The sequence below is a fragment of the Pelodiscus sinensis genome, chromosome 5, assembly GCF_049634645.1.
Source record: "Pelodiscus sinensis isolate JC-2024 chromosome 5, ASM4963464v1, whole genome shotgun sequence".
Lineage (NCBI taxonomy): Eukaryota > Metazoa > Chordata > Testudines > Trionychidae > Pelodiscus > Pelodiscus sinensis.
Genome location: NC_134715.1, coordinates 70516735 through 70542816, shown reverse-complemented (window position 1 = coordinate 70542816; position 26082 = coordinate 70516735). Strand labels below are relative to the sequence as shown.

The following is a 26082-nucleotide window of genomic DNA, read 5'->3' as shown; positions in this document are numbered from 1 at the left end:
CTTGTTACAGAAAACCCTGTGCAAACCATTAGCTATTCTAGAAAGCGATCATGAAATTCTTAGTACTCTAATATAAAGTAATACACCTGTTTGGAGGTTTTATTGTATATATGGTTTATACAAGACCACCTATAAATAGTGAAAACCAGTACCTGTAGGAAGAGGAATTTAAAATAAATAGGATGACATTTATTTTAGATTTACACAGTACCTAGTACAATAGGGTCCCAAATTTAATTGAGGTCCCTTAGCAGTACAGTAATGCAATACAAATATTAATTTTTAAACAATGTTTAGTATATCAAAATGCCAAGTTTTGGTATGTGCATTATGTGTACACTGAGTGCTAAAATGTATCAATGTAAATTTTGATAAATTATGAACACTTCTTATCAGCCAAGATGTTTGCAGATGTGTCATAGTTACTGGTTTTCATTGTTGTCTCTGTTGTTCTTTTGCCTGCTTAAGAACTGTAGAATTAAGCCACTTTGAAATATTTCAGAGTTAGAAAGTTCCTGTCTTTACTGCTATGACTGCTACAGAGAAAATACAATGTTCAATTAAAATGAGAGAATACAGTTTTAAAACAGGGTGTGCATGTGAGGAACTATCAGTTTTCCTTTGGGAATGAAGCAAATATTACTCAGGTTTTTTAAAAACAAATTGATAGGTTCACTTGAGAAGTCCAGATCGATGGACTGCAGAAAAAGCCTACACACTTTCAAGCATAAAAATGTGCAATCTGAAAATCAGGCCATGAAGAGTTTCATCTCAAATTAAATCTACACTAGAGAAATGTACTTTACTAAATATTATTTGCTCTCTCTAGAACAAGTGACTAAAATGTTCCAAACAGCTAACACTGTGTTGGTGAAGCTAAGAACTGCTCTAGTCTGAACTATTTTGTTTTAGTTCTAGTATGGAACCATGCAAACTGAAACAATCTAGTCATCTCTCTAATGTCTCAGTACAAAGGTGGCTTTTTAAAAATCTTCTAGAATATATTACTTTGGGGGGGTTATGGTGTAATAACTATCCAGAAAGCATATCCATAGGATACAGATGTCATAAGGAAGACGAATGCACAATAGCAACCTAAAAGCATTTCATATAAGTCTAGTGCGTGGGCACATCTGCAAGGGTACTTAATGTGACTCAGGATGGCAAGTATGGATTCACTTAACCATTTATTTAACCTGCTGCAGTATGAACAGTTCAATTTAACTAATACAGTTTTCTAGCATAGACAAATGTTCAGGGCCCATGTTATGTGATCTTATTATAACTGAATGAATAGATAGAGTTGTTAAGTAGACCAAACACATTCACGTGATGACGTTGCTGATAGCAGGGACTGTTTTATATTAGACAAACTGTGATGATGGAATTTGTCACCATGTGATTGGCAGTTATCCATTGGGTATAGTATGAAGTTGTGGTACTTTAAAAATATTGTAAAGTGGTATATAAGAACTGGGGAGACATGAAATCTAGTACTTGATGGCTGCTAACGTGTTTGAGTTCATTTTTATGATTTTGAATGCTCCTTCACCCAAACTCCCTCCCAGACCCCACATTCCCTCCCGAACCCTAATCCCTTACCCCAAGCTCCCTTCTGCAATCAACCTCCATCCCAGGCCCTGTACCTCCTCCATTAATATCATGGAAGAGTGCGGCCCTCAACCACTTTCCAAAATTTTGGAGTGGCCCCCATCAGAAATTATTGCCCACCCCTGACCTACACACATCTGTGAGTTGTTACTCTTTACCTGGACCACCTTTACCAGCTGGAGGAGGGGAGGGCTGCATTATTGGTTACGTCTACACTGGCATGATTTTCCAGAAATGCTTTTAACGGAAAAGTTTTCCGTTAAAAGCATTTTCGGAAAAGAGCATCTAGATTGGCACGGACGCTTTTCCGCAAAAGCACTTTCTGTGGAAAACCATCTGTGCCAATCTAGACGCGCTTTTGCGCAAAACAGTACTGTGCTGTCTACACTGGCCCTCTTGCGCAAATGATTTGCGCGAGAGGGCTTTTGCCCGAACGGGACCAGCAAAGTATTTCTGCAAGAATACTGACAATCTTACATGAGATCGTCAGTGTTCTTGTGGAAATTCAAGCGGCCAGTGTAGACAGCTGGCAAGTTTTTCCGCAAAAGCAGGTGATTTTGCAGAAAAACTTGCCAGTCTAGACACAGCCATTGTGTTTCAGTGCACTGCTTTCTATGAATAAAGGCACAATTTTAGAATGGTTCTATGCTTTTATTTACTGTTTAACTAGGTCACAGACCAATCACTAGGAGCCCAGGTGCAGGCATTAAAAGCATGTTCCCAAGTATGTATTGCATGGGGGTGGGGGTCACATGGAAGCAACTATAACAGAGGTTTATTTCATTGTCCTTTATTTTAAAAGTGCATACTCAAAGCCTCCCTGATGTTGACAGCAGCCCTATCACTTCCTCTAACGGCTCTGTCTGGCTGTTCAAACTCTTTCACTAAGGGTATGTCTAGACTGAAGAGGTTTTTTTGGAAAACGGCCATTTTTCCGAAAAAAACTTTACTTAGGTCAACACTTCAATTGCATTCTTTTGAAAAAACATCAAAAGAACAGAACAGTTTTTCCAACATTCGTAAACCTCTTTCTATGAGGAAGAAACCTTTATCCAAAAGAGCTCTTTCAGAAAAAGGCGTGTGTGGACAGGGAAGAGGGAGTTCTTGTGAAAAAAGAGGAGAGAGGAAAAAGTACAGGTGCCCTGGTGGACACTCTCTCCATAGTAATCACAGCTTAAATGTGAGATAGAGTCCACACTGAATGGACACTGTCTTTCAAAAAAGCAGATTGCTTTTTTGATGCGCTTTTCCTGTGTAGACGTTCTCTTTCAGAAGAAGTTGTTTTGGAAGATCTCTTCTGGAAAGCTTTTTCCGAAAGAAGCCTGCAGTCTAGACATAGTGTGAGTGCTGTACAACAGTGCTCCATCCCTCAGCAAACAAGTCCCCCTTACTTTGACACAAATTATGCAAAGTGCAACAAGCTGTGATAACCAGGGAAATTTGTCCTAGCCTGCCATAAAGACACCTACATTCTCACCTTCTGTCTCCCAAAGGCACATTCGACCAGCATGTGGCACCTGCTCAACTTATTAAAATGCTCCTTACTGCTGTCTAGGTTCCCTGTGTACAGTTTCATGAGCTAGGGCTGTAAGGGGTGAGCTCCAAAGATCACAGTGAGCAGGGCTTGCTGAGCGGCGGCGAGGCCCGCTCGCCAGCCACGCGGTTTTGCGCTCCGCGCATGCGCAGATCGCTCCGTGCCACCTCTTCCGGGGGTGTAATCTACTTGCCACGGGCGAGTAGATTACACTATTTGTTGAGCCCTGACAATGGGTATTTACATACCCCCCATTGTAATCATGTGGTCTTAAAAGGGTGCCTACCTGCAGCTTTCTGTACAGGCCAGTGTTCCTGTAGAAGTATGCATCATGCACCATAAAAGCTCATGATACGATCTACATTTTTTGTTATTCTCTAAGGTGTGGCAGGACTATTTGTTGTTTTTTAAGTTTTTTCACCCTGAAGATGTGTGCATCATCCTGTGAAACACTCGCAGTGATCCATAAGTGCCTGCAGAACCATCAAGAAGTGTACTTTCTTATTGACGTACTCAGTGGCAAGGTGGACTGGCGCCAAAATCAAAATGTGTGCACCATCTATTCCCCACCCTCCACAGTTGAGAAATCCCATGTCCGTAAAGCCAGCTACTATGTCACGCAAATTTCCCAGAGTCACGGTCCTCTGTAGCTGAATGTGATTAATTGCCCTGCACACTTGCAGTAGTACAGCACCAACAGTAGACTTCCCCACTTTAAACTGATTTGCATCTGGATGGTAGCAATCAGAAGTTGCCAGCTTCCACACAGCAATTGTCACATGCTTCTCAAATGAGAGGGAAGCTCTCATTTTGGTGTCTTTGTGCCACAGTTCAAGATCCAGCTCAGCACACAGCTCCAGGAAGGGTGCTTTATGCATCCTAAAATTATCTAGCCACTGGTCTTTATCCCACACCTGCATGACAATGTGATCCACCAATCAGTACTGGTTTCTCTAGCCCAGAAATGATGGGCTATCCTGTACAGCTGCTCTGAGTGCCAAATGCAATGTCAGGTTGCTGCTGTCCATATTGTGCACACTGTCAAACTATTCAAGTCTTCCTCTGTCAATAACTTCAAGATGATCTCCGCTGTCATGTGCGAGGTCCTGACAACTGTTAACAGAGCATTCAGGGAAAGTACGGGATTCATTTTTTTTCTCACTGCCAAAGTGCACAATAGAGAATGATGGTTGGAAAAAGGACACAAAAAGAAGCTGGAAGTTCCTGAACAAAGTGGTGCTCAAAAGGACATTTTGCATGGTCCCAAGATGCCCTGCGCTTTCTTCTGCAATACCACAACACCTAGTGACATATGGCGTTGTCAGGCCCTGTGAGACATAGACCCACAGTGCATTGCTCCTGCTGTTGAAGGGAGAACTAAAGATGTTGACACAATCTGTCGACAGAGGGAGAAAATGTAAACATGCTTTGACAACGTTTTTTTATGGTGACTTCTGCATGTCAATATTAGTTTCCTTAACAAAACTCAGTAGTGTAGACATACCCTTAGTCACTTTTACTGAGAATGTCTCAAAACATTCAGTCTGAGGCAGATTTCCAGCATGAAAAACTTCAAGTCAAATGTTTAAATATGGAAAAGTTACAAGCACCTATAAACAGGGGCTGTGTCTACACTGGCATGAATTTCCGGAAATGCTTAAAACAGAATAGTTTTCGTTATAAGTATTTCTGGAAAAAGAGCATCTACATTGGCAGGCTGCTTTTCTGGAAAAGCCCTTTTTCCGGAAAAGCATCGGTGGCCAATGTAGACGTGCTTTTCCAGAAAAGAGACCCGATTGTCATTTTCGCGATCGGGGCTTTTTTCTGGAAAAGACTACTGGGCTGTCTACACTGGCCCTTTTCCGGAACAGTGTTCCGGAATAAGGACTTATGCCCGAGCGGGAGCAGTGTAGCTTTTCCGGAATAGCGGCTGATTTTGTACAGTAGAGCGTCGTTGCTTTTCCGGAAATTCAAGGGCTAGTGTAGACAGCTCGCAGCTTATTCCGGAAAAGCGGCTGATTTTCCGGAATAAGTGGCCCAGTGTAGACACAGCCATGCAGTTTTAAGAGTTCGGTGACTTTAACTATAGATGTCACAACTAGTTCCATCCATCATCAGTAGCTATTACTGGGTTTTTGTTTATTAACACAATGCTGTTTTTTTTAACTGCTAGAAATTAGGGAGAGTACACCTGTGGGGCAACTGTTTCCTCCTCCAAGAGGAAAGCAATTCTGTTCATCAGCAAATTGTGCTTCTTCATTGTTCTGAATGGAGAGTTGGCAAGTGCTTCAAAACATTGGGGAATGCTAAGTACTGATTATCTGTTTGAATACATTTTTATAACATCACAAAAAGGTGAGGAGGAAAATATGAAACATCAAACACTGGGTGTATGACTAAGGAAAATATAATTTCTGTTAATGATTGAAGCGGAAATTGGCAGCGGTGGTAGGAACATAGTACACATTTATCCCTATGGAAAACATGCCACTTCAATTCAGTATCAGATAACAATGTGCCAAATATAAAGAGGGCTTTTCATCTGGCAGTTTCTCAAATACTCACTGATGCTTCTCACTATTTTATTAGGAAAGCAATATTTATGCTAGCTGGTCACTGAAATGTCTATGAACAAACTTTAAGTATAAAGAGTATATTTTTCTCTATAAGATACATTATTTGTATATTGCTTTCTCAATTATTCCTGTGATTTTGCAAACATTAACATTTTTTCAGAAAATAACATAAAACTCTCCTTCCTCTCTTTAAGATAAAATTAAAAGGACAAGCAGCAAAAGACCTTGATATTTATTCTCAAATGGATGTTCTCCTCCCACCCTTCTGCTCACAGAGGTTTTTTCACACTTTGCTAGGTGTCTGGTTTTCAATCAGAACACCCAGTTGAAAAGGGACCCTGGTGGCTCCGGTGAGCACTGCTGACCAGTCTGTTTAGGAGGACAGACGGGCTAACAAGCTCCATTTGGCTCTGTGAAATGGCTGGCATGGCTCTCTGGTTTGGGGGCAGCCACGGGGGCTCCATGTGCTGCCTCCATTCTGAGTGCCAGCTACCCAGCTCCTATTGGCCAATGGGAGCAGCAAGGGGTGGTGCCTGCAGGCAGGAGCAGTACATGAAGCCTCCTAGCCATGCTCTGCCTAGGACCTAGAGATACATGTTGCTACTCCCTAGGAGCTGCCTGTGGTCAGCACTGCCTGGAGGTTGCATCCTAAACCGCCTCCTACACTCCAAACTTCTGCCCAAGCCCTGAGTTCCCTCCCACACCCAATCTTCCTCCTGGAGCATGTACCCTATCCTGTGCCTCACACCTCTCCACTAGCCAGGGCTGGCCCTACCACGAGGTGAACTGAGGCAGCCGCCTCAGGTGCCAGACTGGGGGGGGGGGGCATCACTAGGATCCAGAGTGTAGAAAATTGTGTCTGTTGCTGGTGCATATGTAGGTAGCAGAACAGTACCATGAGAGGAGTAGAACAGGAAGAAAGCAGAACTGAGACCTTTCTAAGTTTTGGCCCAAGCGAGGAGGTATGGGGGCATCATTTGAGCTCCACGCCTCAGGTGCCAAAATGTTGTGGGACGGCCCTGCCTGGGCCTCTTCCTGCTCCCTTCTGGAGCCCAAGCCCCACATCCCTTCCCACTCCCCAACCTCCATTTCAGCTCTGACCCCCTTTCTGCACCTCAACCTCTTGTCCCAGCTCTGAAACGCCTTCCACACTCTGAATCCCTTGGCCCCAGCCTGGAGTGCCTCAGAACCCCCAACCCTCTCTGTGGATGGGATCTGCTCAACCCGTCACGTGACTGGCTATTCTGATGTGTGGTTGCTGCACTTGATTGGTCACCAGACTCCCGGCCCACTCGCTAGTCCGTAACTCCCTTGCCCCGTGCAGGACTCTCAGTCCACTGGTAGTCTGCTCCATAAGGCTAACAGTCTCCTAGTCACAATCAATAGATGTCCTTGACTCCAGAGTACTAGGGCATAATGACCAGAGTCAATAAGTGCCCCTGTTTGCAGGGCAGTAAGGCCTAATGGCCAGAGTCAGTGAGTCAGGGTTTTGCCCCTGGTAGGAGCACCCTGCTCCACTGGGTCCCAACCCAGGGCCCTATGAGCGTATGAGTTGCCTACCGCTCCCTCTCAGCAGGACACCTGCCGAAATACACTGAGGATACCTGGGTGGGATGGGCGGCTCCTGCACCTTCCCTGGGTCACTTCCTACCAGTCCCATCAGGGAGTCATCTCATGTAGCCATTGGCTCTCCCTGTTCCCCTGCAGTGATTTCTCCCTGGATCTCCATAGGGGTTGAGCAGTTGCTGCCTCTCAGCTCCCTCTATCTGGACCATGGGCTGTAACAGTGCTGGAGCTCCATCTAGAAAACCTTCCCCTTCCCTGGCCACCCTAGACTGAGCTGCTCCCTGGCCTTGTATACTGCCCCTGCACTTGGAGCATGCCCAGTCTGCTTGAAGGAGCGGGACTTCCTCCGCCCACAGGGTTTTCATCCCTCCCATTCTAGTGAGGGGTTTGCTCACCCCGTCACACCCTCATTCCTGGTCCCATCCCAGAGCCCACACCCTCAGTCAGATCCATTCCCTTTCTTCCCCCAACATCAGCCTGGATCCCCCTCTTATATCCTGGAACCCCTCATTTCTGGCCCTACCCCAGAGCCCACATCTCAGCTCATATCCCTTCCCACTCCACAGCCCCCTCCCTCAGCCCAGAGCCCTATCCTGTACCCCAATCCCCTGTTTCCTGGCCACACCCCAGACCCCACATCCCCAGATGCAGCGCTTATCCCCTCCCATATCCCAACTCCCTGCTCAAGTCCAGAGCCCCCTTTACTATATCCCGAACTCTCATTCCAGAGCCCACACTCCCAGCTGAAGCCATCATCTTCCTTCTACACCCCAATCCCCAGACCCAGCCTGAAACTCCATTACAGACTCCAAATGCCTTGACCCCAGACCAGAGCTCCCTTCTGCATCCCAAACATCTCATTCCTGGATCCACCTCAGAGCCTGCACCCAACTGGGAGCACTCAACTCCTCTTACACCCCAGCACTTTGCCCCAATCTGGTGAAAATGAGTGAGTGAGTGAGTGAGAGTGAGTAGAGGAAGTAAGGGGGAATGGAGTGAGCAAGGGTGGGGCCTTGGAGAAGGGGCAGTACATGGGGAAGAAGTGGGGCAGTGGGTGGGGCAAGGATATTTGGTTTTCTGCAGTTAGAAGCTGGCAACCTTGTTTCAGAAATCATTGCACTTTTCACATTAACAACTTAGCCTGAGAGCTCCGTGGTAAGTAGATTTATAATTTTGCCATTTTTACTCTGGTAACATGCATTGAAATCCTATTTTGAGTCACACATGAAAATATGTTTGGTAGTTCTGCCTAAGGGCCCAACCGAAAGGTCACTGAAATCAGTGGGGGTCTTTACATTGAATCGAGTGGGCTTTGGATCATGCGTGCCATTAGTACCTCCTGCATATTCTAAAATTCATAGAGAAGTTTGCATGAGTTGTAATTGTTGTGCAAAAGAGCCAGGAATAGAGTAGAAAGGGTGTTTCAGATTTAAGATTTATATAGCACGGCAGATCAAATAAGGAAGTTCACACAGTGACAGATTCTAGTCAGTAGTAGTAGTCTTCCGGTATTACGTACCTCAAATTAGAGCAAATTAGAGGAGTAATCTGACCTGATAAGTTTAACAAAAATCCTTTCTTAAAATTTCTGAAAGAGTAGGAAGTTGCAGTCTATATTTTTGGGTTGATACTTTCATATTATGTTTAAATATATTAATTCCTTTTTTATATTCAAAATTTAAAAAAAAATAATAGTGTGAGATCCACAGATGTTCTGTCCTAATATGTTATTTTTGGACTGTGGCTCTCTCAGAAGAATCTTGATCTATCCTGCTGCTCTTCTGTTTGTGTCACATTGTGAAGTCATTGCTTCCTTGTGAGCAGTTACTCACACTAATGGAACAAGTGATCAGTGTGAGTAATGGATTTATAATCAGTTCTCTTTGAAGAATTTAAGGAATGCATTCAAACAAGTCAAGACATAAACCCGCCACATCATAGATATAAAATAACATGGCACACCATAATAAAAGTGCGTATCAGAAAAGACCTACTGGGTCATAATCTCTGCCAGTGCAGGATTATTCCCTATTGTATATTTACAGGTGCTTCGTCCTATGAATTTTTAAATATTTTGAGCAGCAGATCTAATTATAAGAGCAATACAGGATTTGTTTCTCTTGGCAGCTATTTGATATTATATCAGTTAACAGTTAGGTAAACCATCAATACTAGATGCAAAACAGGTACTCTGGAGTAACATGTCATTATTCCTGTCACTCCTGAATTAGAGACACACTAAATTGATAGAAATTGATAGGCCAAAATTTATTCTACTCTGCATTTTCTTATCTATTTGCAAATCCATATATTTCAGAAAAAAAATTCTTTACTGATAGGATATGGTTTTGTTAGAAAAATATATGGCAGCAGTCCATCATCCTAGAAACCTAACAGTAATAACATGAGAAACAAAGGGAACACATCTGGGGGAAATTGGTTTCATATTGAAAGTTACAAAGCACTTTCATTGGCAACTCTGAGTAAAAGGGTTTTAAAATAACAATTCTGACAGTGTTTGTAAGTAAGAAAAAGTAGAAATAATTAGAGAAAAATTCTGGAATGAAAAAGACCTTTTAAATGGAAGAATCTTGGAAACTGAATGTCGGAAATTGTTTGTGGATATTCTGCTCTAGCTGAATATCATCAGGCCAGCACGAGCTGTAGTGAACTCAATACTATGTACAGTATAAATAATCATCATATTTTGAGCAGCAAGCATCATGACCAGCTGATATTTTCTTTCCTCAGTACCAGCTGTCCCTGGCACTGAGGAGTGCCTGACTGGAGCCATATGATCTTATTAACACATTTGAGATTTGTACCGAAACACTGACAAACACTCTGGTGCAGCTATGACTGTCATAGAGGAAAATCGCCCTTTTGCCCAGCAACTCTCCAATGTCTACTTTACTATACTTTCACTTTTTTGTTTTAAACTTTTTGTGAAAATCAGCCTTGCCATCCTCAGTCATTTCTACATTGTAAAAGGGAATCGTAAGGAGGCAGCAAGGATAGCTGCTGAATTTTATGGAATTCCTCAAGGGCAAGGTATGTTTGTACTTATTATTTTAGTTTATTGCCATTGGATTGTTTTTGTTGGAGTTAAGTATTTAACTTCTCACGTGATTTAAAAAAAATATTTTCATTAAGCCAACTTGTGTGTGATTTGTTTTTCAATATAAGATAGCTCATATTACAACATTATCATTTTGTTTATTTTGGGCCATATTCTGTCATCCTTATCTTAAGTAGAAATTTTCTCCATGAAATGCTCCACATATTGTGAGTATAGCTGGTGGAATCTTTTCTATTATTATCAGGAAATTTAATTATTAGATCTCTTTATGTTTGATATTGTTTATATCAAAAAATTACAAGGAGGAATGTTCCAGAGAAACATCTATTAGAAAACATGAGTTATGAGTTTTAGGTTAACGTGTGAGATACTGTATAAAACTGAATGATTATGGGCAGCACTGATAGTTACTCCTACAGTTAAGGCTGCCCAGGACTTTCCATTATAAGGCCCTATGATTTGTTTCATATAACACTGCTAGGATGCATCTACATTGCACCCTTAGCTTGAAATAAGCTATGCAATTTGAGCTATACAAATTGCATAGCGTATTTCAAGTTAATTTCAAAATATCTTATTTCAAAATTTGGCACAGTGTTATAAAGCGCTATTCCAAAACGTCCCTTAATTCTCATGGAACAAGGTTTACAGGGATGTTGGAATAGCATGCCTGTTATTTTGAAAGCTATTTTGAAATAACGTGCTGTCAAGATGCAGAAAACACTATTTCAGGATACCAGAAGTATCCATGCCATGTTTCTGAATTTTCCATGCCATGTTTCTGATTCAGGCAGAGTATTTTAGAATATTTCAACAAATTAAGGACAAATATTTTGCTTTGCCCATATTAAAATCATTACAACCATTTCTTTGAGACTCTCTAGAATCGTCATGTTTTAGAATAGCCAAAGGACTTAACATTTGGCAGGAACATTACCAAAAAGTCGGAAATGGACTTTTCAGCATCCTCATAAAAATCCACCCATATTTGATCAAGTTCTAAGCCTCTGAAAATTACAGTACACACTTGCTCAAGCAGAGATTTGTCAGTTTGACAGCAATATTCTCCAAAGAGTCCATCTGTTCTGAGCATGTTCAACCTCTACATCATTCCTGTGTGCACATGCAGCATCCCCACTGATGAGCATGCTCCTGTTCAGCTCAAGACTTCTGGGATGAAGTTTCCCTGAAATTACTCCCATATCTGTCTGAGATCGCTTCTAGAACTCATGTAGCATACAGGAAAAGGAATTACCCTGAATTTAATGCAGTGGGGGTGAAGTGCTTGTGAGGGAGACTAAGACAGGTGCTGAGTGAGAGAGGAAGACTGAGACAGGCTGGAGTAGATAGTGGAACCAGGCTTAGAAGAATATTTTAACCACTATAGCACATTATTGCACATTCCCTTACAGAAAATGGAAATAAACCCAAGAGTCCTGAGTCTTATTGTTCCTTTGTTATCTGAAATTCACTGCCAAAATATGGGTCTTATCTTCCTATGTGACTTGTCCATATAGGAAGATGAGACCCATATTTTGGAAGTGAATTATAAGAATTTACTACTGCTTAAAGCTACAGTTAGCTCAAGTGGCTAAGAGGTCTGAACTGATCTAAAGGTCCCAGTTCTTCAGGTGAGCCATTGGAGAGTGGGGGTGTCAATACAGTTACAGAAGATGGAATTTCTGTCTATTTAGTTTATTTGTGATATATCACTAGTTGGTAGACCCCCCCAAAAAATAGGCCCGAAGGAACATGTATATTTAAGATTAAGGATGATGATGTCTTGTTGCACTGAACAGTTATTTTATATAGCATTGGTTTTCATTAAGAACAATATGTGATCCTTAACTTTGGATTTCTTAGCTGTTATCTGCAATACAGTTTAGCAGTGATTTTGGGTTGATTTAAAAAATAATGATTTCCAGGGAGTTGGTGGGGGAGAATGTGGCTGAATTTTGTAATTTAAGTTAAGTAATGTTAAATTTGGTGAAAGTGGATTTATTTTAATGAAAAGAGATAGATGAGAAGGGGCTATGGGGAAATGAGCAGGTCTCTTGTTAAAAAATAGAAGGTAGTCTCTGAGTAAAAAATAACAAATGTGTAATGTATGTTGCTTTTGTATTTCTGAGCTCTATCTGGGTGTTCAAAGTTCCAAAAAATAAATATGCATGTATAAATTACAGTAGTCATATAGGGTGCATCTACACAGCACCGTAAATTTTAAATAAGATACACAATTTGTACTATGCAAATTACATATCTTCTTTTGAAACAATTTCAAAATAGCTTTTGAAATTTGGCATGTCTACACAGCCATCCTTTATCCCTCATACAACGAGGTTTACTGGGATAGCAAAATAGCACACACATTATTTTGAAAAATATTTCAAAATAATGGGCAGCTTGTGTAATGCAGGGTAGCTATTTTGGGATACCTCTGATACCCCAAAATAGCCGTGCAGTGTAGATGTATCCATACGGAATAAATTTCTATGTATAGACACATATGCGAATAAGACATTAAATATATTTTTTCTTTTCTGATGCATCCATTTCAAATGGGAAAGTTAATGTCTTAAAATAAGTCATAAGAGCCTACTTCCATTCCCAGTGAAGCTAATGGTAACACCCATATTTTAAAATAGCTTCAATGAGAGAAGGATCAGGTCTATTATAAAGTTCCCATTACCGGGATTATTTTTTAACTTTGGCTCTGATCTTGCAAACATTCACATGCTCAACTTTATATTCATAGTTGTCTCAATGAACTCAGTGAGACTGCTCAGGTATATAGCACTAAACGTGTGGGTCCGGGGCCTATATAGGTTTATGATTGTGCCTAGTTTTTCCTTTTATTTGTGGTGAACGGTACCTAAGGTTGATTATTTTGCATGACAAAAATGTGTAAAGTCGTCATTCTAGTTACAAAAGAAAAGGAACATACACCCCCAGCTTACCAAACAGTATCCTAATCCTGCATTTGCAAGCAGGGAATACCTCAGCTTCCAGGATTTAGTTTCTCTTTGGATGGTGTTTCCAGCTACCTCACTACATAATTGCTCCTTCCATTTAACCTGAAAGGAGGGTGCTTAGTACAGCCATTAGTCAGATCTATGTGTGCTGCTTACCAGGAGCTCGCATTCAGGATGTGACCAAGAGTCTTCCGAAAGTGATTAAACCTTTGGATTGCTACCCCTTCCTGCTTCTCCACGTGGGAACTAACGATATGGCCAAGAATGACCTTGAGCGGGTCACAGCAGATTATGAAGCACTGGGAAGAAGGATCAAGGAATTTGAAGCACAAGTGGTGGTCTCGTCCATCCTTCCGGTTGAAGGAAAAGGTTTGGGTAGGGATCGTCGAACTGAGGAAGTAAATGCATGGTTGCGCAGGTGGTGTGGGAGAGAGGGCTTTGGTTTCTTTGACCATGGGATTCTGTTCCGGGCACAAGGATTGTTAGGAAGAGATTGGATCCACCTAACCAAGAGAGGAAAGAGCATCTTCACGGGCAGGCTTGCAAACCTAGTGAGGAAGGCTTTAAACTAGGTTCGTTTGGGGATGGTGACCAAAGTCCTGAGGTAAGTGAGGAACTCGGACACCGGGAAGAATCACAAGGAGGAACGAGCAACAAAGGAGGACTCCTGATTCAGATGGAGAAGGTAGGGCAATCAACTGGTTATCTAAGGTGTTTGTACACAACTGTAAGAAGCCTGGGAAACAAACAGGAAGAATTAGAAGCCCTGGCCCAAAAGAAGAACTAGAATTTGATTGGAATAACGGAAACTTGGTGGGATGACTCGCATGACTGGAGCACTGTCGAGAAGGGTATAAATTGTTCAGGAAGAACAGGTGGGGGAGAAAAGGAGGAGGAGTTGCATTGTATGGAAGAGAGCCGTATGATTGCTTGGATATCCAGTATATAGAGGGAGAAAAGCCTGTTGAGAGTCTATGGGTTAAGTTTAGAGATGGAAGCAACAGGGGTGATGTTGTGGTTGGCGTCTGCTATAGACCACCAGATCAGGTGGATGAGATAGATGAGGCTTTCTTTGGACAACTGAGAGAAGCTTCCAGATCGCAGGCCCTGGTTCTCATGGGGGACTTTAATCACCCTGACATCTGTTGGGAGACCAATACAGCAGTGCACAGACAATCCAGGAAGTTTTTGGAGAATGTTGGGGATAACATCTTGGTACAAGTACTGAAGGAACTGACCAGGGGCCATGCACAACTTGACCTGCTGCTCACAAACAGGGAGCAACTAGTAGGGGAAGTAGAGGAGGGTGACAACCTAGGAAGCAGTGATCATGCAGTGGTAGATTTCAGGATCCTGACCAAAGGTAGAAAGGTGAGTGGCAAAATACACACCCTGGACTTCAGAAAAGCAGACTTTGACACCCTCAGATAACTGATGGGCAGGATTCCCTAGGATGCTTACATGAAGGAGAAAGGAGTCCAGGACAGCTGGCAGTATTTTAAAGATGCCTTATTAAAGGCAGAGGAAGAAACCATCCCAATGTGCAGCAAGAAAAGCAAATATGGTAAATGACCAGATTGGCTTACCGGGGACATCCTTGGTGAGCTTAAACACAAAAAGGAAGCTTACAAGAGGTGGAAACTTGGACAGATGACTGGGGAGGAGTATAAATATATTGCTCGAGAATGCAGGGGAGTTATCAGGAAGGCAAAAATGCAATTGGAATTGCAGCTAGCAAGGGATGTGAAGGACAACAGGAAAGGTTTCTATAGGCATATTAGCAATAAGAGGGTGATCAGAGAGGATGTGGGGCCCTTACTGGGTGAGGGAGGTAACTTAGTGACAGATGATGTGGAAAAAGCAGAAGTACTCAATGCTTTCTTTGCCTCTGTCTTCATGGACGAGGTCAGCTCCCAGACAAATGCACTAGGCAACGCAGTATGAGAAAGAGTTGGACAGCTCTTGGTGAGGAAAGAACAAGATAGGAACTATTTAGAAAAGCTAAACATACACAAATCCACGGGCCCGAATTTAATGCATCCAAGGGTACTGAGGGAGTTGGCAAATGTCATTGCAGAACCTTTGGCCATTATCTTTGAAAACTCGTGGAGATCGGGAGAGTTCCCGGATGATGGGGAAAAGGCAAATGTAGTGCCTATCTTTAAAAAAAGGAAGGACAATCCAGGGAACTACAGACCAGTCAGCCTTTTCTCAGTCCCTGGAAAAATCATGGAGGGGATCCTCAAGGAATCCACTTTGAAGCCGTTGGAAGAGCCGTGATCAGGAATAGTCAACATGGATTCGCGAAGGGCAAGTCGTGCCTGACCAATCTGATCAGCTTCTATGATGAGGTAACTGGCTCTGTGGATATGGGAAAGTCAGTGGATGTGCTATACCTTGACTTTAGCAAAGCTTTTGATATGGTCTCCTAAAATATTCTTGCCAGCAAGTTAAGGGAATATGGATTGGATACATGGACTCTAAGATGGATAGAAAGCTGGCTAGACTGTTGGGCCCGACGGGTAGTGATCAACGGCTTGATGTCAGGTTGGCGGTCAGTGTCTAGCAGAGTGCCCCAAGGATCTGTTCTTGGACTGGTTTTGTTCAACCTCTGTATTAATGACCTGGATGAGGGGATGGATTGCACCCTCAGCAAGTTCACAGATGACACTAAGCTAGGGGGAGAGGTAGATATGCTGGAGGGCAGGGATAGGGTCCAGAGTGACCTGGACAGATTAGAGGATTGTGCCAAAAGAAATCTGATGAGGTTCAACAAGGACAAATGTAGAGTCCTGCACTTGGGACGGAAGAATCCCAAGCATTTTTACAGGCTGGGGACCGATGGCTAAGAAGCAGTTTTGGGGTATGTCTACACTGCATTCCTCTTTCAAGAAACCTCATTTTATGAGGAGTAAGGGTAATTTCGAAAGAACAGTTTTCTTTTGAAATAACCGCTTCTAGACTGCATTTCTTTTTTCGCAATAGGGTATTTCAAAATAGTGCCTGGATGCGATTATGCAAATGAAGCATGGGAAATTCAAATCCGCGCTTCATTTGAAATTTCACTCAGCTGCATTTGCATTCCTCTCTCAAAAGAGGAATGCAGTGTAGACATACCCCTGCAGAAAAGGACCTCAGGATTACAGTGGATGAGAAGCTGGATATTAGTCAACAGTGTGCCCTTGTAGTCAAGAAGGCTAATGGCATAGTAGGATGCATTAGGAGGAGCATTGACAGCAGATCCAGAGATGTCATTATTCCCCTTTATTTGGCTCTGGTGAGGCCACATCTGGAATATTGTGTCCAGTTCTGGGACCCCCACTATAGAAAGGATGTGGACGCATTGGAGAGGGTCCAGGAGAGGGCGACCAAAATGATTAGGGCGCTGGAGCACATGACCTATGAGGAAAGACAGAAGGATTTGGGTTTGTTTAGTCTGCAGAAGAGAAGAATAAGGGGTGATTTGATAGCAGCCTTCAACTTCCTGAAGGGAAGTTCCAAAGAGGATGGAGAAAGTCTATTCTCAGTAGTGACGGATGGCAGAACAAGGAGCAATGGTCTCAAGTTACAGTGGGAGAGATCTAGGTTGGATATTAAGAAAAACTATTTCACTAGGAGGATGGTGAAGCACTGGAATGGGTTACCTAGGGAGGTGGTGGAATCTCCATCCCTAGAAGGTTTTAAGACTCGGTTTGACAAAGCCCTGGCTGGGTTGATTTAGTTAGGATTGGTCCTGCCTTGGGCAGAGGGCTGGACTTGATGACCTCCTGAGGTCTCTTCCAGCTCTATGATTCTGTGACAGATCAAAGGAGCTTACCCATTGGCAACCATTAAAAAGATGACACCCTGAATGACTCATGCTAGAAGGAAAAAAGAAGAGAAATTTAACAAATTAAAATTTATACAAACCTATTTACATATTTACAGAATGTTTGTTTTTCTGACAAGACTTTCACATCACCAACCCAAAATGATTTTACTCCCACCTGAATCTACTTGGGCTCCCCCACTTCCTGATTTCCTTTCAATCACATGAAATTATAAAATAATAAATCAATTGGAATATAAATACTGTAATTCAATGTATTGTTTATATTGCTCTATATACAAATCATTGTATGAAAATTTTAGTTTTTAGTGACATTGCTTGTGCTTTTAATGTAGCCTGTTGTAAAACAAGGCAAATATCTAGATAATATGATGTACCCCTGAGTATCCCCAGGGGTACATGTACGTATGGTTGAACATGACTATTCTGTAATAGAAAGAGTGGTCTCCACTCTACATGTCTGCAAGTGCCTGATGGATTGACCATTATGCACTGTTTTCCTTTGAATGACAGAAATTCCCTTGTCATTGATTGTGTATCCAAGACAGATTTTTTCTTTTTGGAATATCTCACATTTCTTTTGGTTCAGGTTCAGATTGGTGATCTTAAACTCGTCACTAAGGTAATGTTTTTTTTCATGGATGTTATGAAGGCCATGGAATCTGCACATTTCAGTGACCCCCATAGCTTAAGCCTCCCCCCCCCCCTTTGGCCAGAAGCTGCAGGGGCTCCTGCCACCCAGTGGAAGTACCCTGGAACTCCTGGTCTGCATGGGTGGCTGGAAGAACCTGGAGCTCTGAGCCCATCCCCACTGGTAGGGGGCTCCCTGAATCTCTGACTGGCCTCCCACAACTGATCTCCCATTTTGTCATAGATATTTTTAGTAAAATATCCCATTTTGTCACGGCTTCAAGACTTTTGCTTTATTGCCTGTGACCTGTCTGTGACTTTTACTAAAAATATCTGTGACAAAATCTTAAGCTTTACTTATCACAGACTGTAAATATATCTGCTCCTGTTCAAAGGTTTTTAACAAGGACCACAATCTTATCTAGGTACAAGGGTGCTGGAACAGGACAGCCAGTTGGGACCATGGCCTTTCCACATTTCAGGACAGGTCCTCACCCCCTGCTCCCTCCTCTTCTAACCAGAGCCCCGCTCCCCCCCCCCCCCCAACCAGGCCAGATGCCAAGGTAAGCCACGTAGGAATCCTGAGTAGCTTTGAGAAGCTCTGGACAATCCACCTCATCTGGGCTGGGGGAATGGGGCCCCAGAGTGGCCTCTGGCCCTTGTTCCTGCTCCCTGGGGTGCACCACCCAGGACAGGTATAGAGTCTGGGGCTCCCCACAGTGGTCCAGACTCCCTGGGTAGCTTCTACCTCAGCCCAGCTGCTGATATTTGGCTCCCCTGAGTCCTTTTCCCCTTTCCATAGGTAGAAGCTGGAGCTAGGCTGACATAACAGCTGCCTGGGAAGCCTGGGCACCTGTGGAGAGCCCTGGACTCTCAACTTTCCATGGGTGGAGACATGAATCAGAGGCTGCTCTTAGGCCTCCCACCCAGCAAGTTGAGTGCGGGGACGCTATTACCGTGGCTAGGCTTTGGATTCCATACTGGGTAGGGGACAGGACTTCCAGGGAAAAGGAGGGCAGGAACAGGACCACAGAGGGGCAGGGCCTTGTGCTCCTCCTTTTATGAAAGATCTGTCATCCATGGCTACTATAACAGATACGCAATGCAATACTTTATCTAGTAGGAATGTTAGCATGTAGTCAAGTACACAATTAAAAGATAAACCTAGGCTTATTGGTTAATCTTATTGCCTACTCACATTCTGCCCCCCAGTTTTTAAGCCGGCTCCCCATAAGTACCACATCCCATGGAGCCACCCGGATTCCTACCCCTAATAGAGAGGCAGCAATGTGGAAGGTGAAAGGAGCAGGTGGGAGCTGGTACACATGGGAAGCCGACTTTTAAGCCAGCTTCCTGCGTGTATTGGCTCACACAAATTGCTTGGCCCCTCCCCATGCTGCTGCCTCTCTATCAGAGGCAGCAGCATGGGAGGGTCGGGGGAACAAGACAGGAGCAATACACCTGGAGAACTGGCTTCTAAACTGGCTTTCCTGGCCCCATGGAGCTGCTTGCCCCCCAATGCGCGCACACACACACACACACACACACACACACACTGCTGTCTCCATTAGAGAGAGGCAACAGAAGAGGGGGGCCAGGGATCAGCTTCTGTCCTCATGGGATGCTGGCACAGCCTCGGTCCATGGAGAGCTCGGACCCCCCACAGACAGGGGCTGCTGCCACCCCCGCTGATACAGAGGCAGCAGCGTGGGGCGGCAGGAAAGAGTTGGCCTTCATGGGGAACCAATTTTTAAATACATTGGTTTTTTGATATAGAGGAAGCAGCGTGGGGTAGCATGGGGCTTCCCGGGATTGGGGCCAGGAGCACACTTTCTGCCATCTCTGTCCCCTGGGACTATAGAATTGTTGTGTAACCAATAATATATTGTGCAGTTAGACGAGTATTCCATTAATCACTATCTAACATTCCTATTATTTAAAAGCCTCTCAAATGTGTCTGCATTACACAAGTCAAATGCCATAATTTTAAATTGTTGTAGGCCTTGTCCTGGTGTGAAAGCAGTCTTTTCCCTTTGTCTTAGCTCCACTTCCACTTACCAGTATCACTTTTATGATCTAGCATGGAAAACCACACTGAACCTACTACAGCATCCAGCTTTCACAGTAATGGACAAAAATACTTTATTTAGCTTTCCATAGCCCTTACAGAATCTAGTGCTGCCATCTCTTCTTAATTAAAACCATGGATAAGGCCCAAGGACTAGTTGAAGATTCAATTTTGCCTTCCTGATACATTTCTTCAGTGACTGGTAAAGCTGTTTCCTTCTTTGCAATTGGTTAACAGTGAGGTTGCTGTTTACTGGGCTGGTTTCTCCCAGCAGCAAACTTATGTTGGACCAGAGCAGTAAAGCCTTTTTGCTGGATAACAAGGACAACTGCTGCTTCCTAACCAAAAAGTCTCTTACAAGGTTTTGCTGCAACCAGAGAACCCCTGATCCTACACAACTTAATGCCTCATCAGACTTTGTCATGCATGCATGACCAATCACTTGGATAGTGGCTTCTATTGTTTTCAGCTGTGTCATTAGTAGGGCCCTACCAAATTCAAGGCCCATTTTGGTCAGTTTCATGGTCATGGGATTTAAAAATATATATTATTTTTGAAGGAATAGTTTGCAAAAAAGGCAAATTTTGTTTGACAAAATATTTTCAATTAGTTCAATTTGTTGAATTTGGCAAATAATCTTAGCTGAAAAAAATTCTAAAACTTCAAAAAGAATTTTGAAATGAACTTTGAAAAAAACATTATGCTTCATTTTGAGTTAAACAAAATGTTTCATTTTCTGGTGTGTTTTTCATTTTGCCAAAACAAACAAATCCCAAACAAACAAAAAAATCCATTTTGTGTCTACATGAAACATTTTTCCCTTAGGTTTTTTGTTTGTTTGTTTGTTTGTTTGTTTTTGTTAAGATTGGGTTTCATAACTAAAGTTAGAAGCTGCATAGCTATCTGTTAAGGGAAAACTGAAGTAATATTTTTACTATTTCCTTAAACTACTGATAAAGGCCATTTAAATTAAATATATAAGCCATATTAATAGATGTAAACATTTGAAACTCACCAGTGAATAGAAAGTCAGCAGCTGTGATGTATGGGGTCAGGGTGGGAGGGGAAAGCTTTTTCGAAAGATCCTGTAAACCTCATTTTTGAGGTTTACAGGATCTTTCGAAAAAGGCTTCTATTTTTGAAAGAACCATGTCTAGACTGCGGTTTTATTTTCAAAATAGTGCTTTTTCAAAAGAGCGCCATGATGCGATTATGCAAATGAAACGGAGGAAATTCAAATCCCAGCTTCATTTGCAATTTTGAAGTGCCTAATTTACATCCTTCTGTCAAAAGAGGGATGTAGTCTAGATGTACCCTTAGGGCTGAGCATAGAAATAAGAGTATAAAGGCTTGTTTATCAGTAGAGGTTGGACCTCCCATGTCTAGCACCCTTGGGACCTGAGTGGTTCTAGATGAAGAATTTTGCTGGACCAAGGGAGGTCATTTCTGGCCCCGCTACTACCGCCTCCCCCCACCCAAGCACTGGATTGGCTGCTAACCTCCTGGCCGCCCAGCTCCCCTCCCCTGTCCGCCTGCCTCACCTCCCTGCCAGTCCCCATCTTCCCTGCTAAGCCAGGTAGCCCAGCTCCCTGTACACTGGGCTCCTGGCCCCACTACAGCAAGGGTTCCTTGCCCCACCGGGCAGCCCCACTACAGTATAGGTTCCTGGACTCACCAGGCAGCCCTCTGCAGCATGCTGGGCTCCTGGACATGCTGGGCATCCCCTCTGTGGGGAGCCGGACTCTTGGCCCCACCAGGCAGCCCCACTGGGTTGTACCTATCAGCCCAGCTGTGGCGTACCAGGCAGCCCAGCTACAGGGAGCCCAGGCACCAGCCTTCCACCGGGATTGTCTGATCCTGGAACATCTGTGGTCAGGCTGAACCACGGATGTGGCTGGACCAGGTGTCTCGGTTAACAGAGATTCAACCTGTACCAGATTTAGAATGGTGCCACACCCCTATGCCCACACTCAAAAGGAGCACTACCCTGATCACTTGTGCTGTGTCCAGTTCAGCTGGTTCCACTTCTCTGCTTTGCCCACCACCATTTGCTCCTCTTGCCCAGCTGGCCAGAACTTCTCGCTACACTCTCTGGCCTGGGCCACTGGCTCCTCTCCACCACATAACCCCTCCTGCCACCCACTGCTTGCTTCTGTTGGCCAGCAACTGGCTGAGGGCTCCTCTCCGCCCCCAGCACTAGCAGGCAGCTGGGAGCACAGAAGGCTTTGCACTCCTTGGGCTCCCTAGGCGCAGGGCCCACCTTTTCCTGCTGTTCTGTGGAAGTGGAGGAGTGGGAAAATTGGAGGCTGCTGCCTGCCATTCAAGAAACACCTTCTGTACTGTAAGCACCAGTGCCAGGCAAGTAGGGCTGCATGGGACTCTGGAGGATGGAGCTGCTCTCTGCTCCCAAGCTTCTGCTGTCCTACCCCCTACATGTTCTGCACTGTCACATCAGGACCTGGAGGCAGGGTATGGCAGAGTAGATCTGTGCAGGGAATGCTGAGAGGTGGGAGACACCGGGCAGTGGAGGAGGTTTGTGTGTTTTGGGGTGCTAGACAGTGACAGCAGTGATAGTCTGTGTGAAGTGCTGTAGTTTTCAGTTTTCTGTATACAGGAATTTGGGGGGGGGGATGCTTTTTTTGTAAATGTGGATCACAAAGGTGTGAATGCACCTCCCATGGTCCCCAGGTAATCGGGAAAATCAGCCCCAGCCTTCCCCCAGCCAGCCAGAGCATGGGAAAGGGAGGCTTGGGCAGCGTGCTGCTCCTGCCTTCCCCTGGCCAGCCAAAGCATGCTTACTTAGGGGGCCATGGTGGATGCTTTTGCACCCTGTGCAACCCCTACACTGCACATACGGGCCTGTTATGGTGGTGGGGCTGTGGGTAAGGGTGCAGGAAAGTGGGGGTTGGGTGGATTTGTGCTGGTTGGGATGCTGAGCAGTAGGAGGGTCTATGTGGGGGTACTGGGTAGTTATGGTGGGGCTAAGGGCACTGGGCAGGGTGGTGGTATTCAGGGTACTGTGCGTTTGTGAGTGAGTGGAGGTTGCTGGGCATAATAGGTCCAGGAGGTGTTGGGTAGGGAAGCTGTATGACACTGCCTGCACTCACCCAGATGGGGAGGGGGTATGCTGGCAGTACAGGGCTGAGTAGGCCAGTGTGCACTTGGTGACTGCCGGTTTGTAAAAAGTATTCTCATCTTGGGCGGAAAGGGACTGCTCCTGCCATGCCATGGCCCATTGCACTTGGCCAGCATCTCACTCCAAGCACTCACCTTCCCATGTCATATTCCATTGCTTCTCTGGGGGCCCCACAAATGTGTGTGGATCAGAGCCCACAAAAAGTAAATTTGGCCCTAATTTTTATAAACATTGGGAACGCATTTCTGCTTAACAGACCTAGGAGCCTTTATGTGCAGGTATTTTATGTGTCAGAATTTAGTAAGGTGTAAAAAAAAAATCAGTAACAACCATTGGTGCTTTTATACAAAATTCTTGGATTCAGAGGCCTTAGACCAAAAGCCAAGTTCTTTAGACTACATGAAATTGTGAATAGCTAGTATAAATGCACTTCTTGAATAGTGTTTTTATTTTTTACGTTTTGGTGTTTTAATTATTATTGGATAATGACTTTGCAAACTAAAAAACAATATCCTTACAGAGAGGGCTCCTATCTCTATATGACGAGACTGCTTTAAAAGTATACTTGAAAATGAATGAGGCATAGCCTATACTGTAATTCACAGAATCATCGAATACTAGAACTGGAAGGGACCTCGAGAGGTCATCGAGTCCAGTCCCCTGCCCTCATGGCAGGACCAAATACTGTCTAGACCATCCCTGATAGACATTTATCTAACCTACTCTTAGTTATCTCCAGAGATGGAGATTCCACAACCTCCCTGGGGGTATGTCTACACTACCCTCCTAGTTCGAACTAGGAGGGTAATGTAGGCATACCGCACTTGCTAATGAAGCCCGGGATTTGAATTTCCCGGGCTTCATTAGCATAAGCGGGGAGCCGCCATTTTTAAATCCCCGCTGCTTCGAACCCCGTGTAGCGCGGCTACACGGGGCTCGAACTAGGTAGTTCGGACTAGGGTGCCTACTCCGAACTACTGTTACTCCTCGTGAAACGAGGTGTACCGGTAGTTCGGAATAGGCACCCTAGTCTGAACTACCTAGTTCGAGCCCCGTGTAGCCGCGCTACACGGGGTTCGAAGCAGCGGGGATTTAAAAATGGCGGCTCCCCGCTTATGCTAATGAAGCCCGGGAAATTCAAATCCCGGGCTTCATTAGCAAGTGCGGTATGCCTACATTACCCCGCTAGTTCGAACTAGCGGGGCAGTGTAGACATACCCTCAGCAATTTATTCCAGTGTTTGACTACCCTGACAGGAAATTTTTCTAATGTCCAACCTAAACCTCCCTTGTTGCAGTTTAAGCCCATTGCTTCTTGTTCTATCCTCAGAGGCCAAGATAAACAAGTTTTCTCCCTCCTCCTTATGACACCCTTTCTCTACATCTTTCTTGAAATGCGGTGCCCAGAACGGAACACAATACTCCAATTGAGGCCTAACCAGCGCAGAGTAGAGCGGAAGAATGACTTCTTGTGTCTTGCTCACAACCCACCTGTTAATGCATCCCAGAATCATGTTTGCTTTCTTTGCAACAGCATCACACTGCTGACTCATATTCAACCTGTGGTCCACCATAACCCCTAGATCCGTTTCTGCCGTACTCCTTCCCAGACCATCGCTTCCCATTCTGTATGTATGAAACTGATTGTTCCTTCCTAAGTGGAGCACTTTGCATTTGTCTATATTAAACTTCATCTTATTTACCTCAGACCATTTCTCCAATTTGTATAGGTCATTTTGAATTATGACCCTATCCTCCAGATTAGTCGCAACCCCTCCCAGCTTGGTATCATCTGCAAACTTAATAAGCGTACTTTCTATACCAATATCTAAATCGTTGATGAAGATATTGAACAGAGCCAGTTCCAAAACAGACCCATGCGGAGCCCCACTTGTTATGCCTTTCCAGCAGGATTGTGAACCATTAACAACTACTCTCTGAGTACAGTTTTCCAGCCACTTATGTACCCACCTTATAGTAACCCCATCTAAGTTGTATTTACCTAGTTTATTGATAAGAATATCAGGCGAGACCATATCAAACGCCTCACTAAAGTCTAGGTATACCACATCCACCGCTTCTCCCTTATCCACAAGACTCGTTATCCTATTAAAGAAAGCTATCAGATTGGTTTGACATGATTTGTTCTTTACAAATCCATGCTGGCTGTTCCCTATCACCTTGACACTTTCCAAGTGTTTACAGATGATTTCCTTAATTACTTGCTCCATTATCTTCCTTGGCACAGAAGTTAAACTAACCGGTCTGTAGTTTCCTGGGTTGTTCTTATTTCCCTTTTTATAGATGGGCACTATATTTGCCCTTTTCCAGTCCTCTGGAATCTCTCCTTTCTCCCATGATTTTCCAAAGATGATAGCTAGAGGCTCAGATACCTCCTCTATCAGCTCCTTGAGTATTCTAGGATGCATTTCATCAGGCCCTGGTGACTTGCAGGCATCTAACTTTTCTAGGTGATTTTTAACTTGTTCTTTTTTTATTTTAACTTCTAAAACTACCCCCTTCCCACTAACATTCACTATGTTAGGTGTTCCTTCAGACTTCTTGGTGAAGACCGAAACAAAGAAGACATTGAGCATCTCTGCCATTTCCAAGTTTCCTGTTACTGTTTCTCCCTCCTCACTGAGCAGTGGGCCTACCCTCTCCTTGGTCTTTCTCTTGCTTCTAATGTATTTATAAAAAGTCTTCTTGTTTCTCTTTATTCCGTAGCTAGTTTGAGCTCATTCTGTGCCTTTGCCTTTCTAATCTTGCCCCTGCATTCCTGTGCTGTTTGCCTATATTAATCCTTTGTAATTTGTCCTACTTTCAATTTTTTATATGACTCCTTTTTTATTTTTAGATCATGCAGGATCTCGTGGTTAAGCCAAGGCGGTCTTTTGCCATATTTTCTATCTTTCCAACACATCGGAATAGCTTGCTTTTGGGCCCTTTACAATGTCCCTTTGAAAAACTGCCAACTCTCCTCAGTTGTTTTTCCCCTCAGTCTCAATTCCTATGGAACCTTACCTATCAGCTCTCTGAGCTTACCAAAATCCGCCTTCCTGAAATCCATTGTCTCTATTTT

General features: G+C 43.8%; 1 protein-coding gene across 1 annotated transcript in view; it reads left to right on the top strand.

Annotated features, from left to right (window-relative positions):
- Window positions 1-10052: 10052 nt before the first annotated feature.
- The window catches only part of ASB5 (ankyrin repeat and SOCS box containing 5), a 61505-nt gene continuing 45475 nt past the window's right edge, over window positions 10053-26082 (top strand). The window contains exon 1 of the mRNA XM_006131593.4: window positions 10053-10338. Within this exon, the coding sequence (XP_006131655.1) occupies window positions 10143-10338 (196 nt within the window). The 5' untranslated portion in view covers window positions 10053-10142. The remainder of the gene's footprint in view (window positions 10339-26082) is intronic.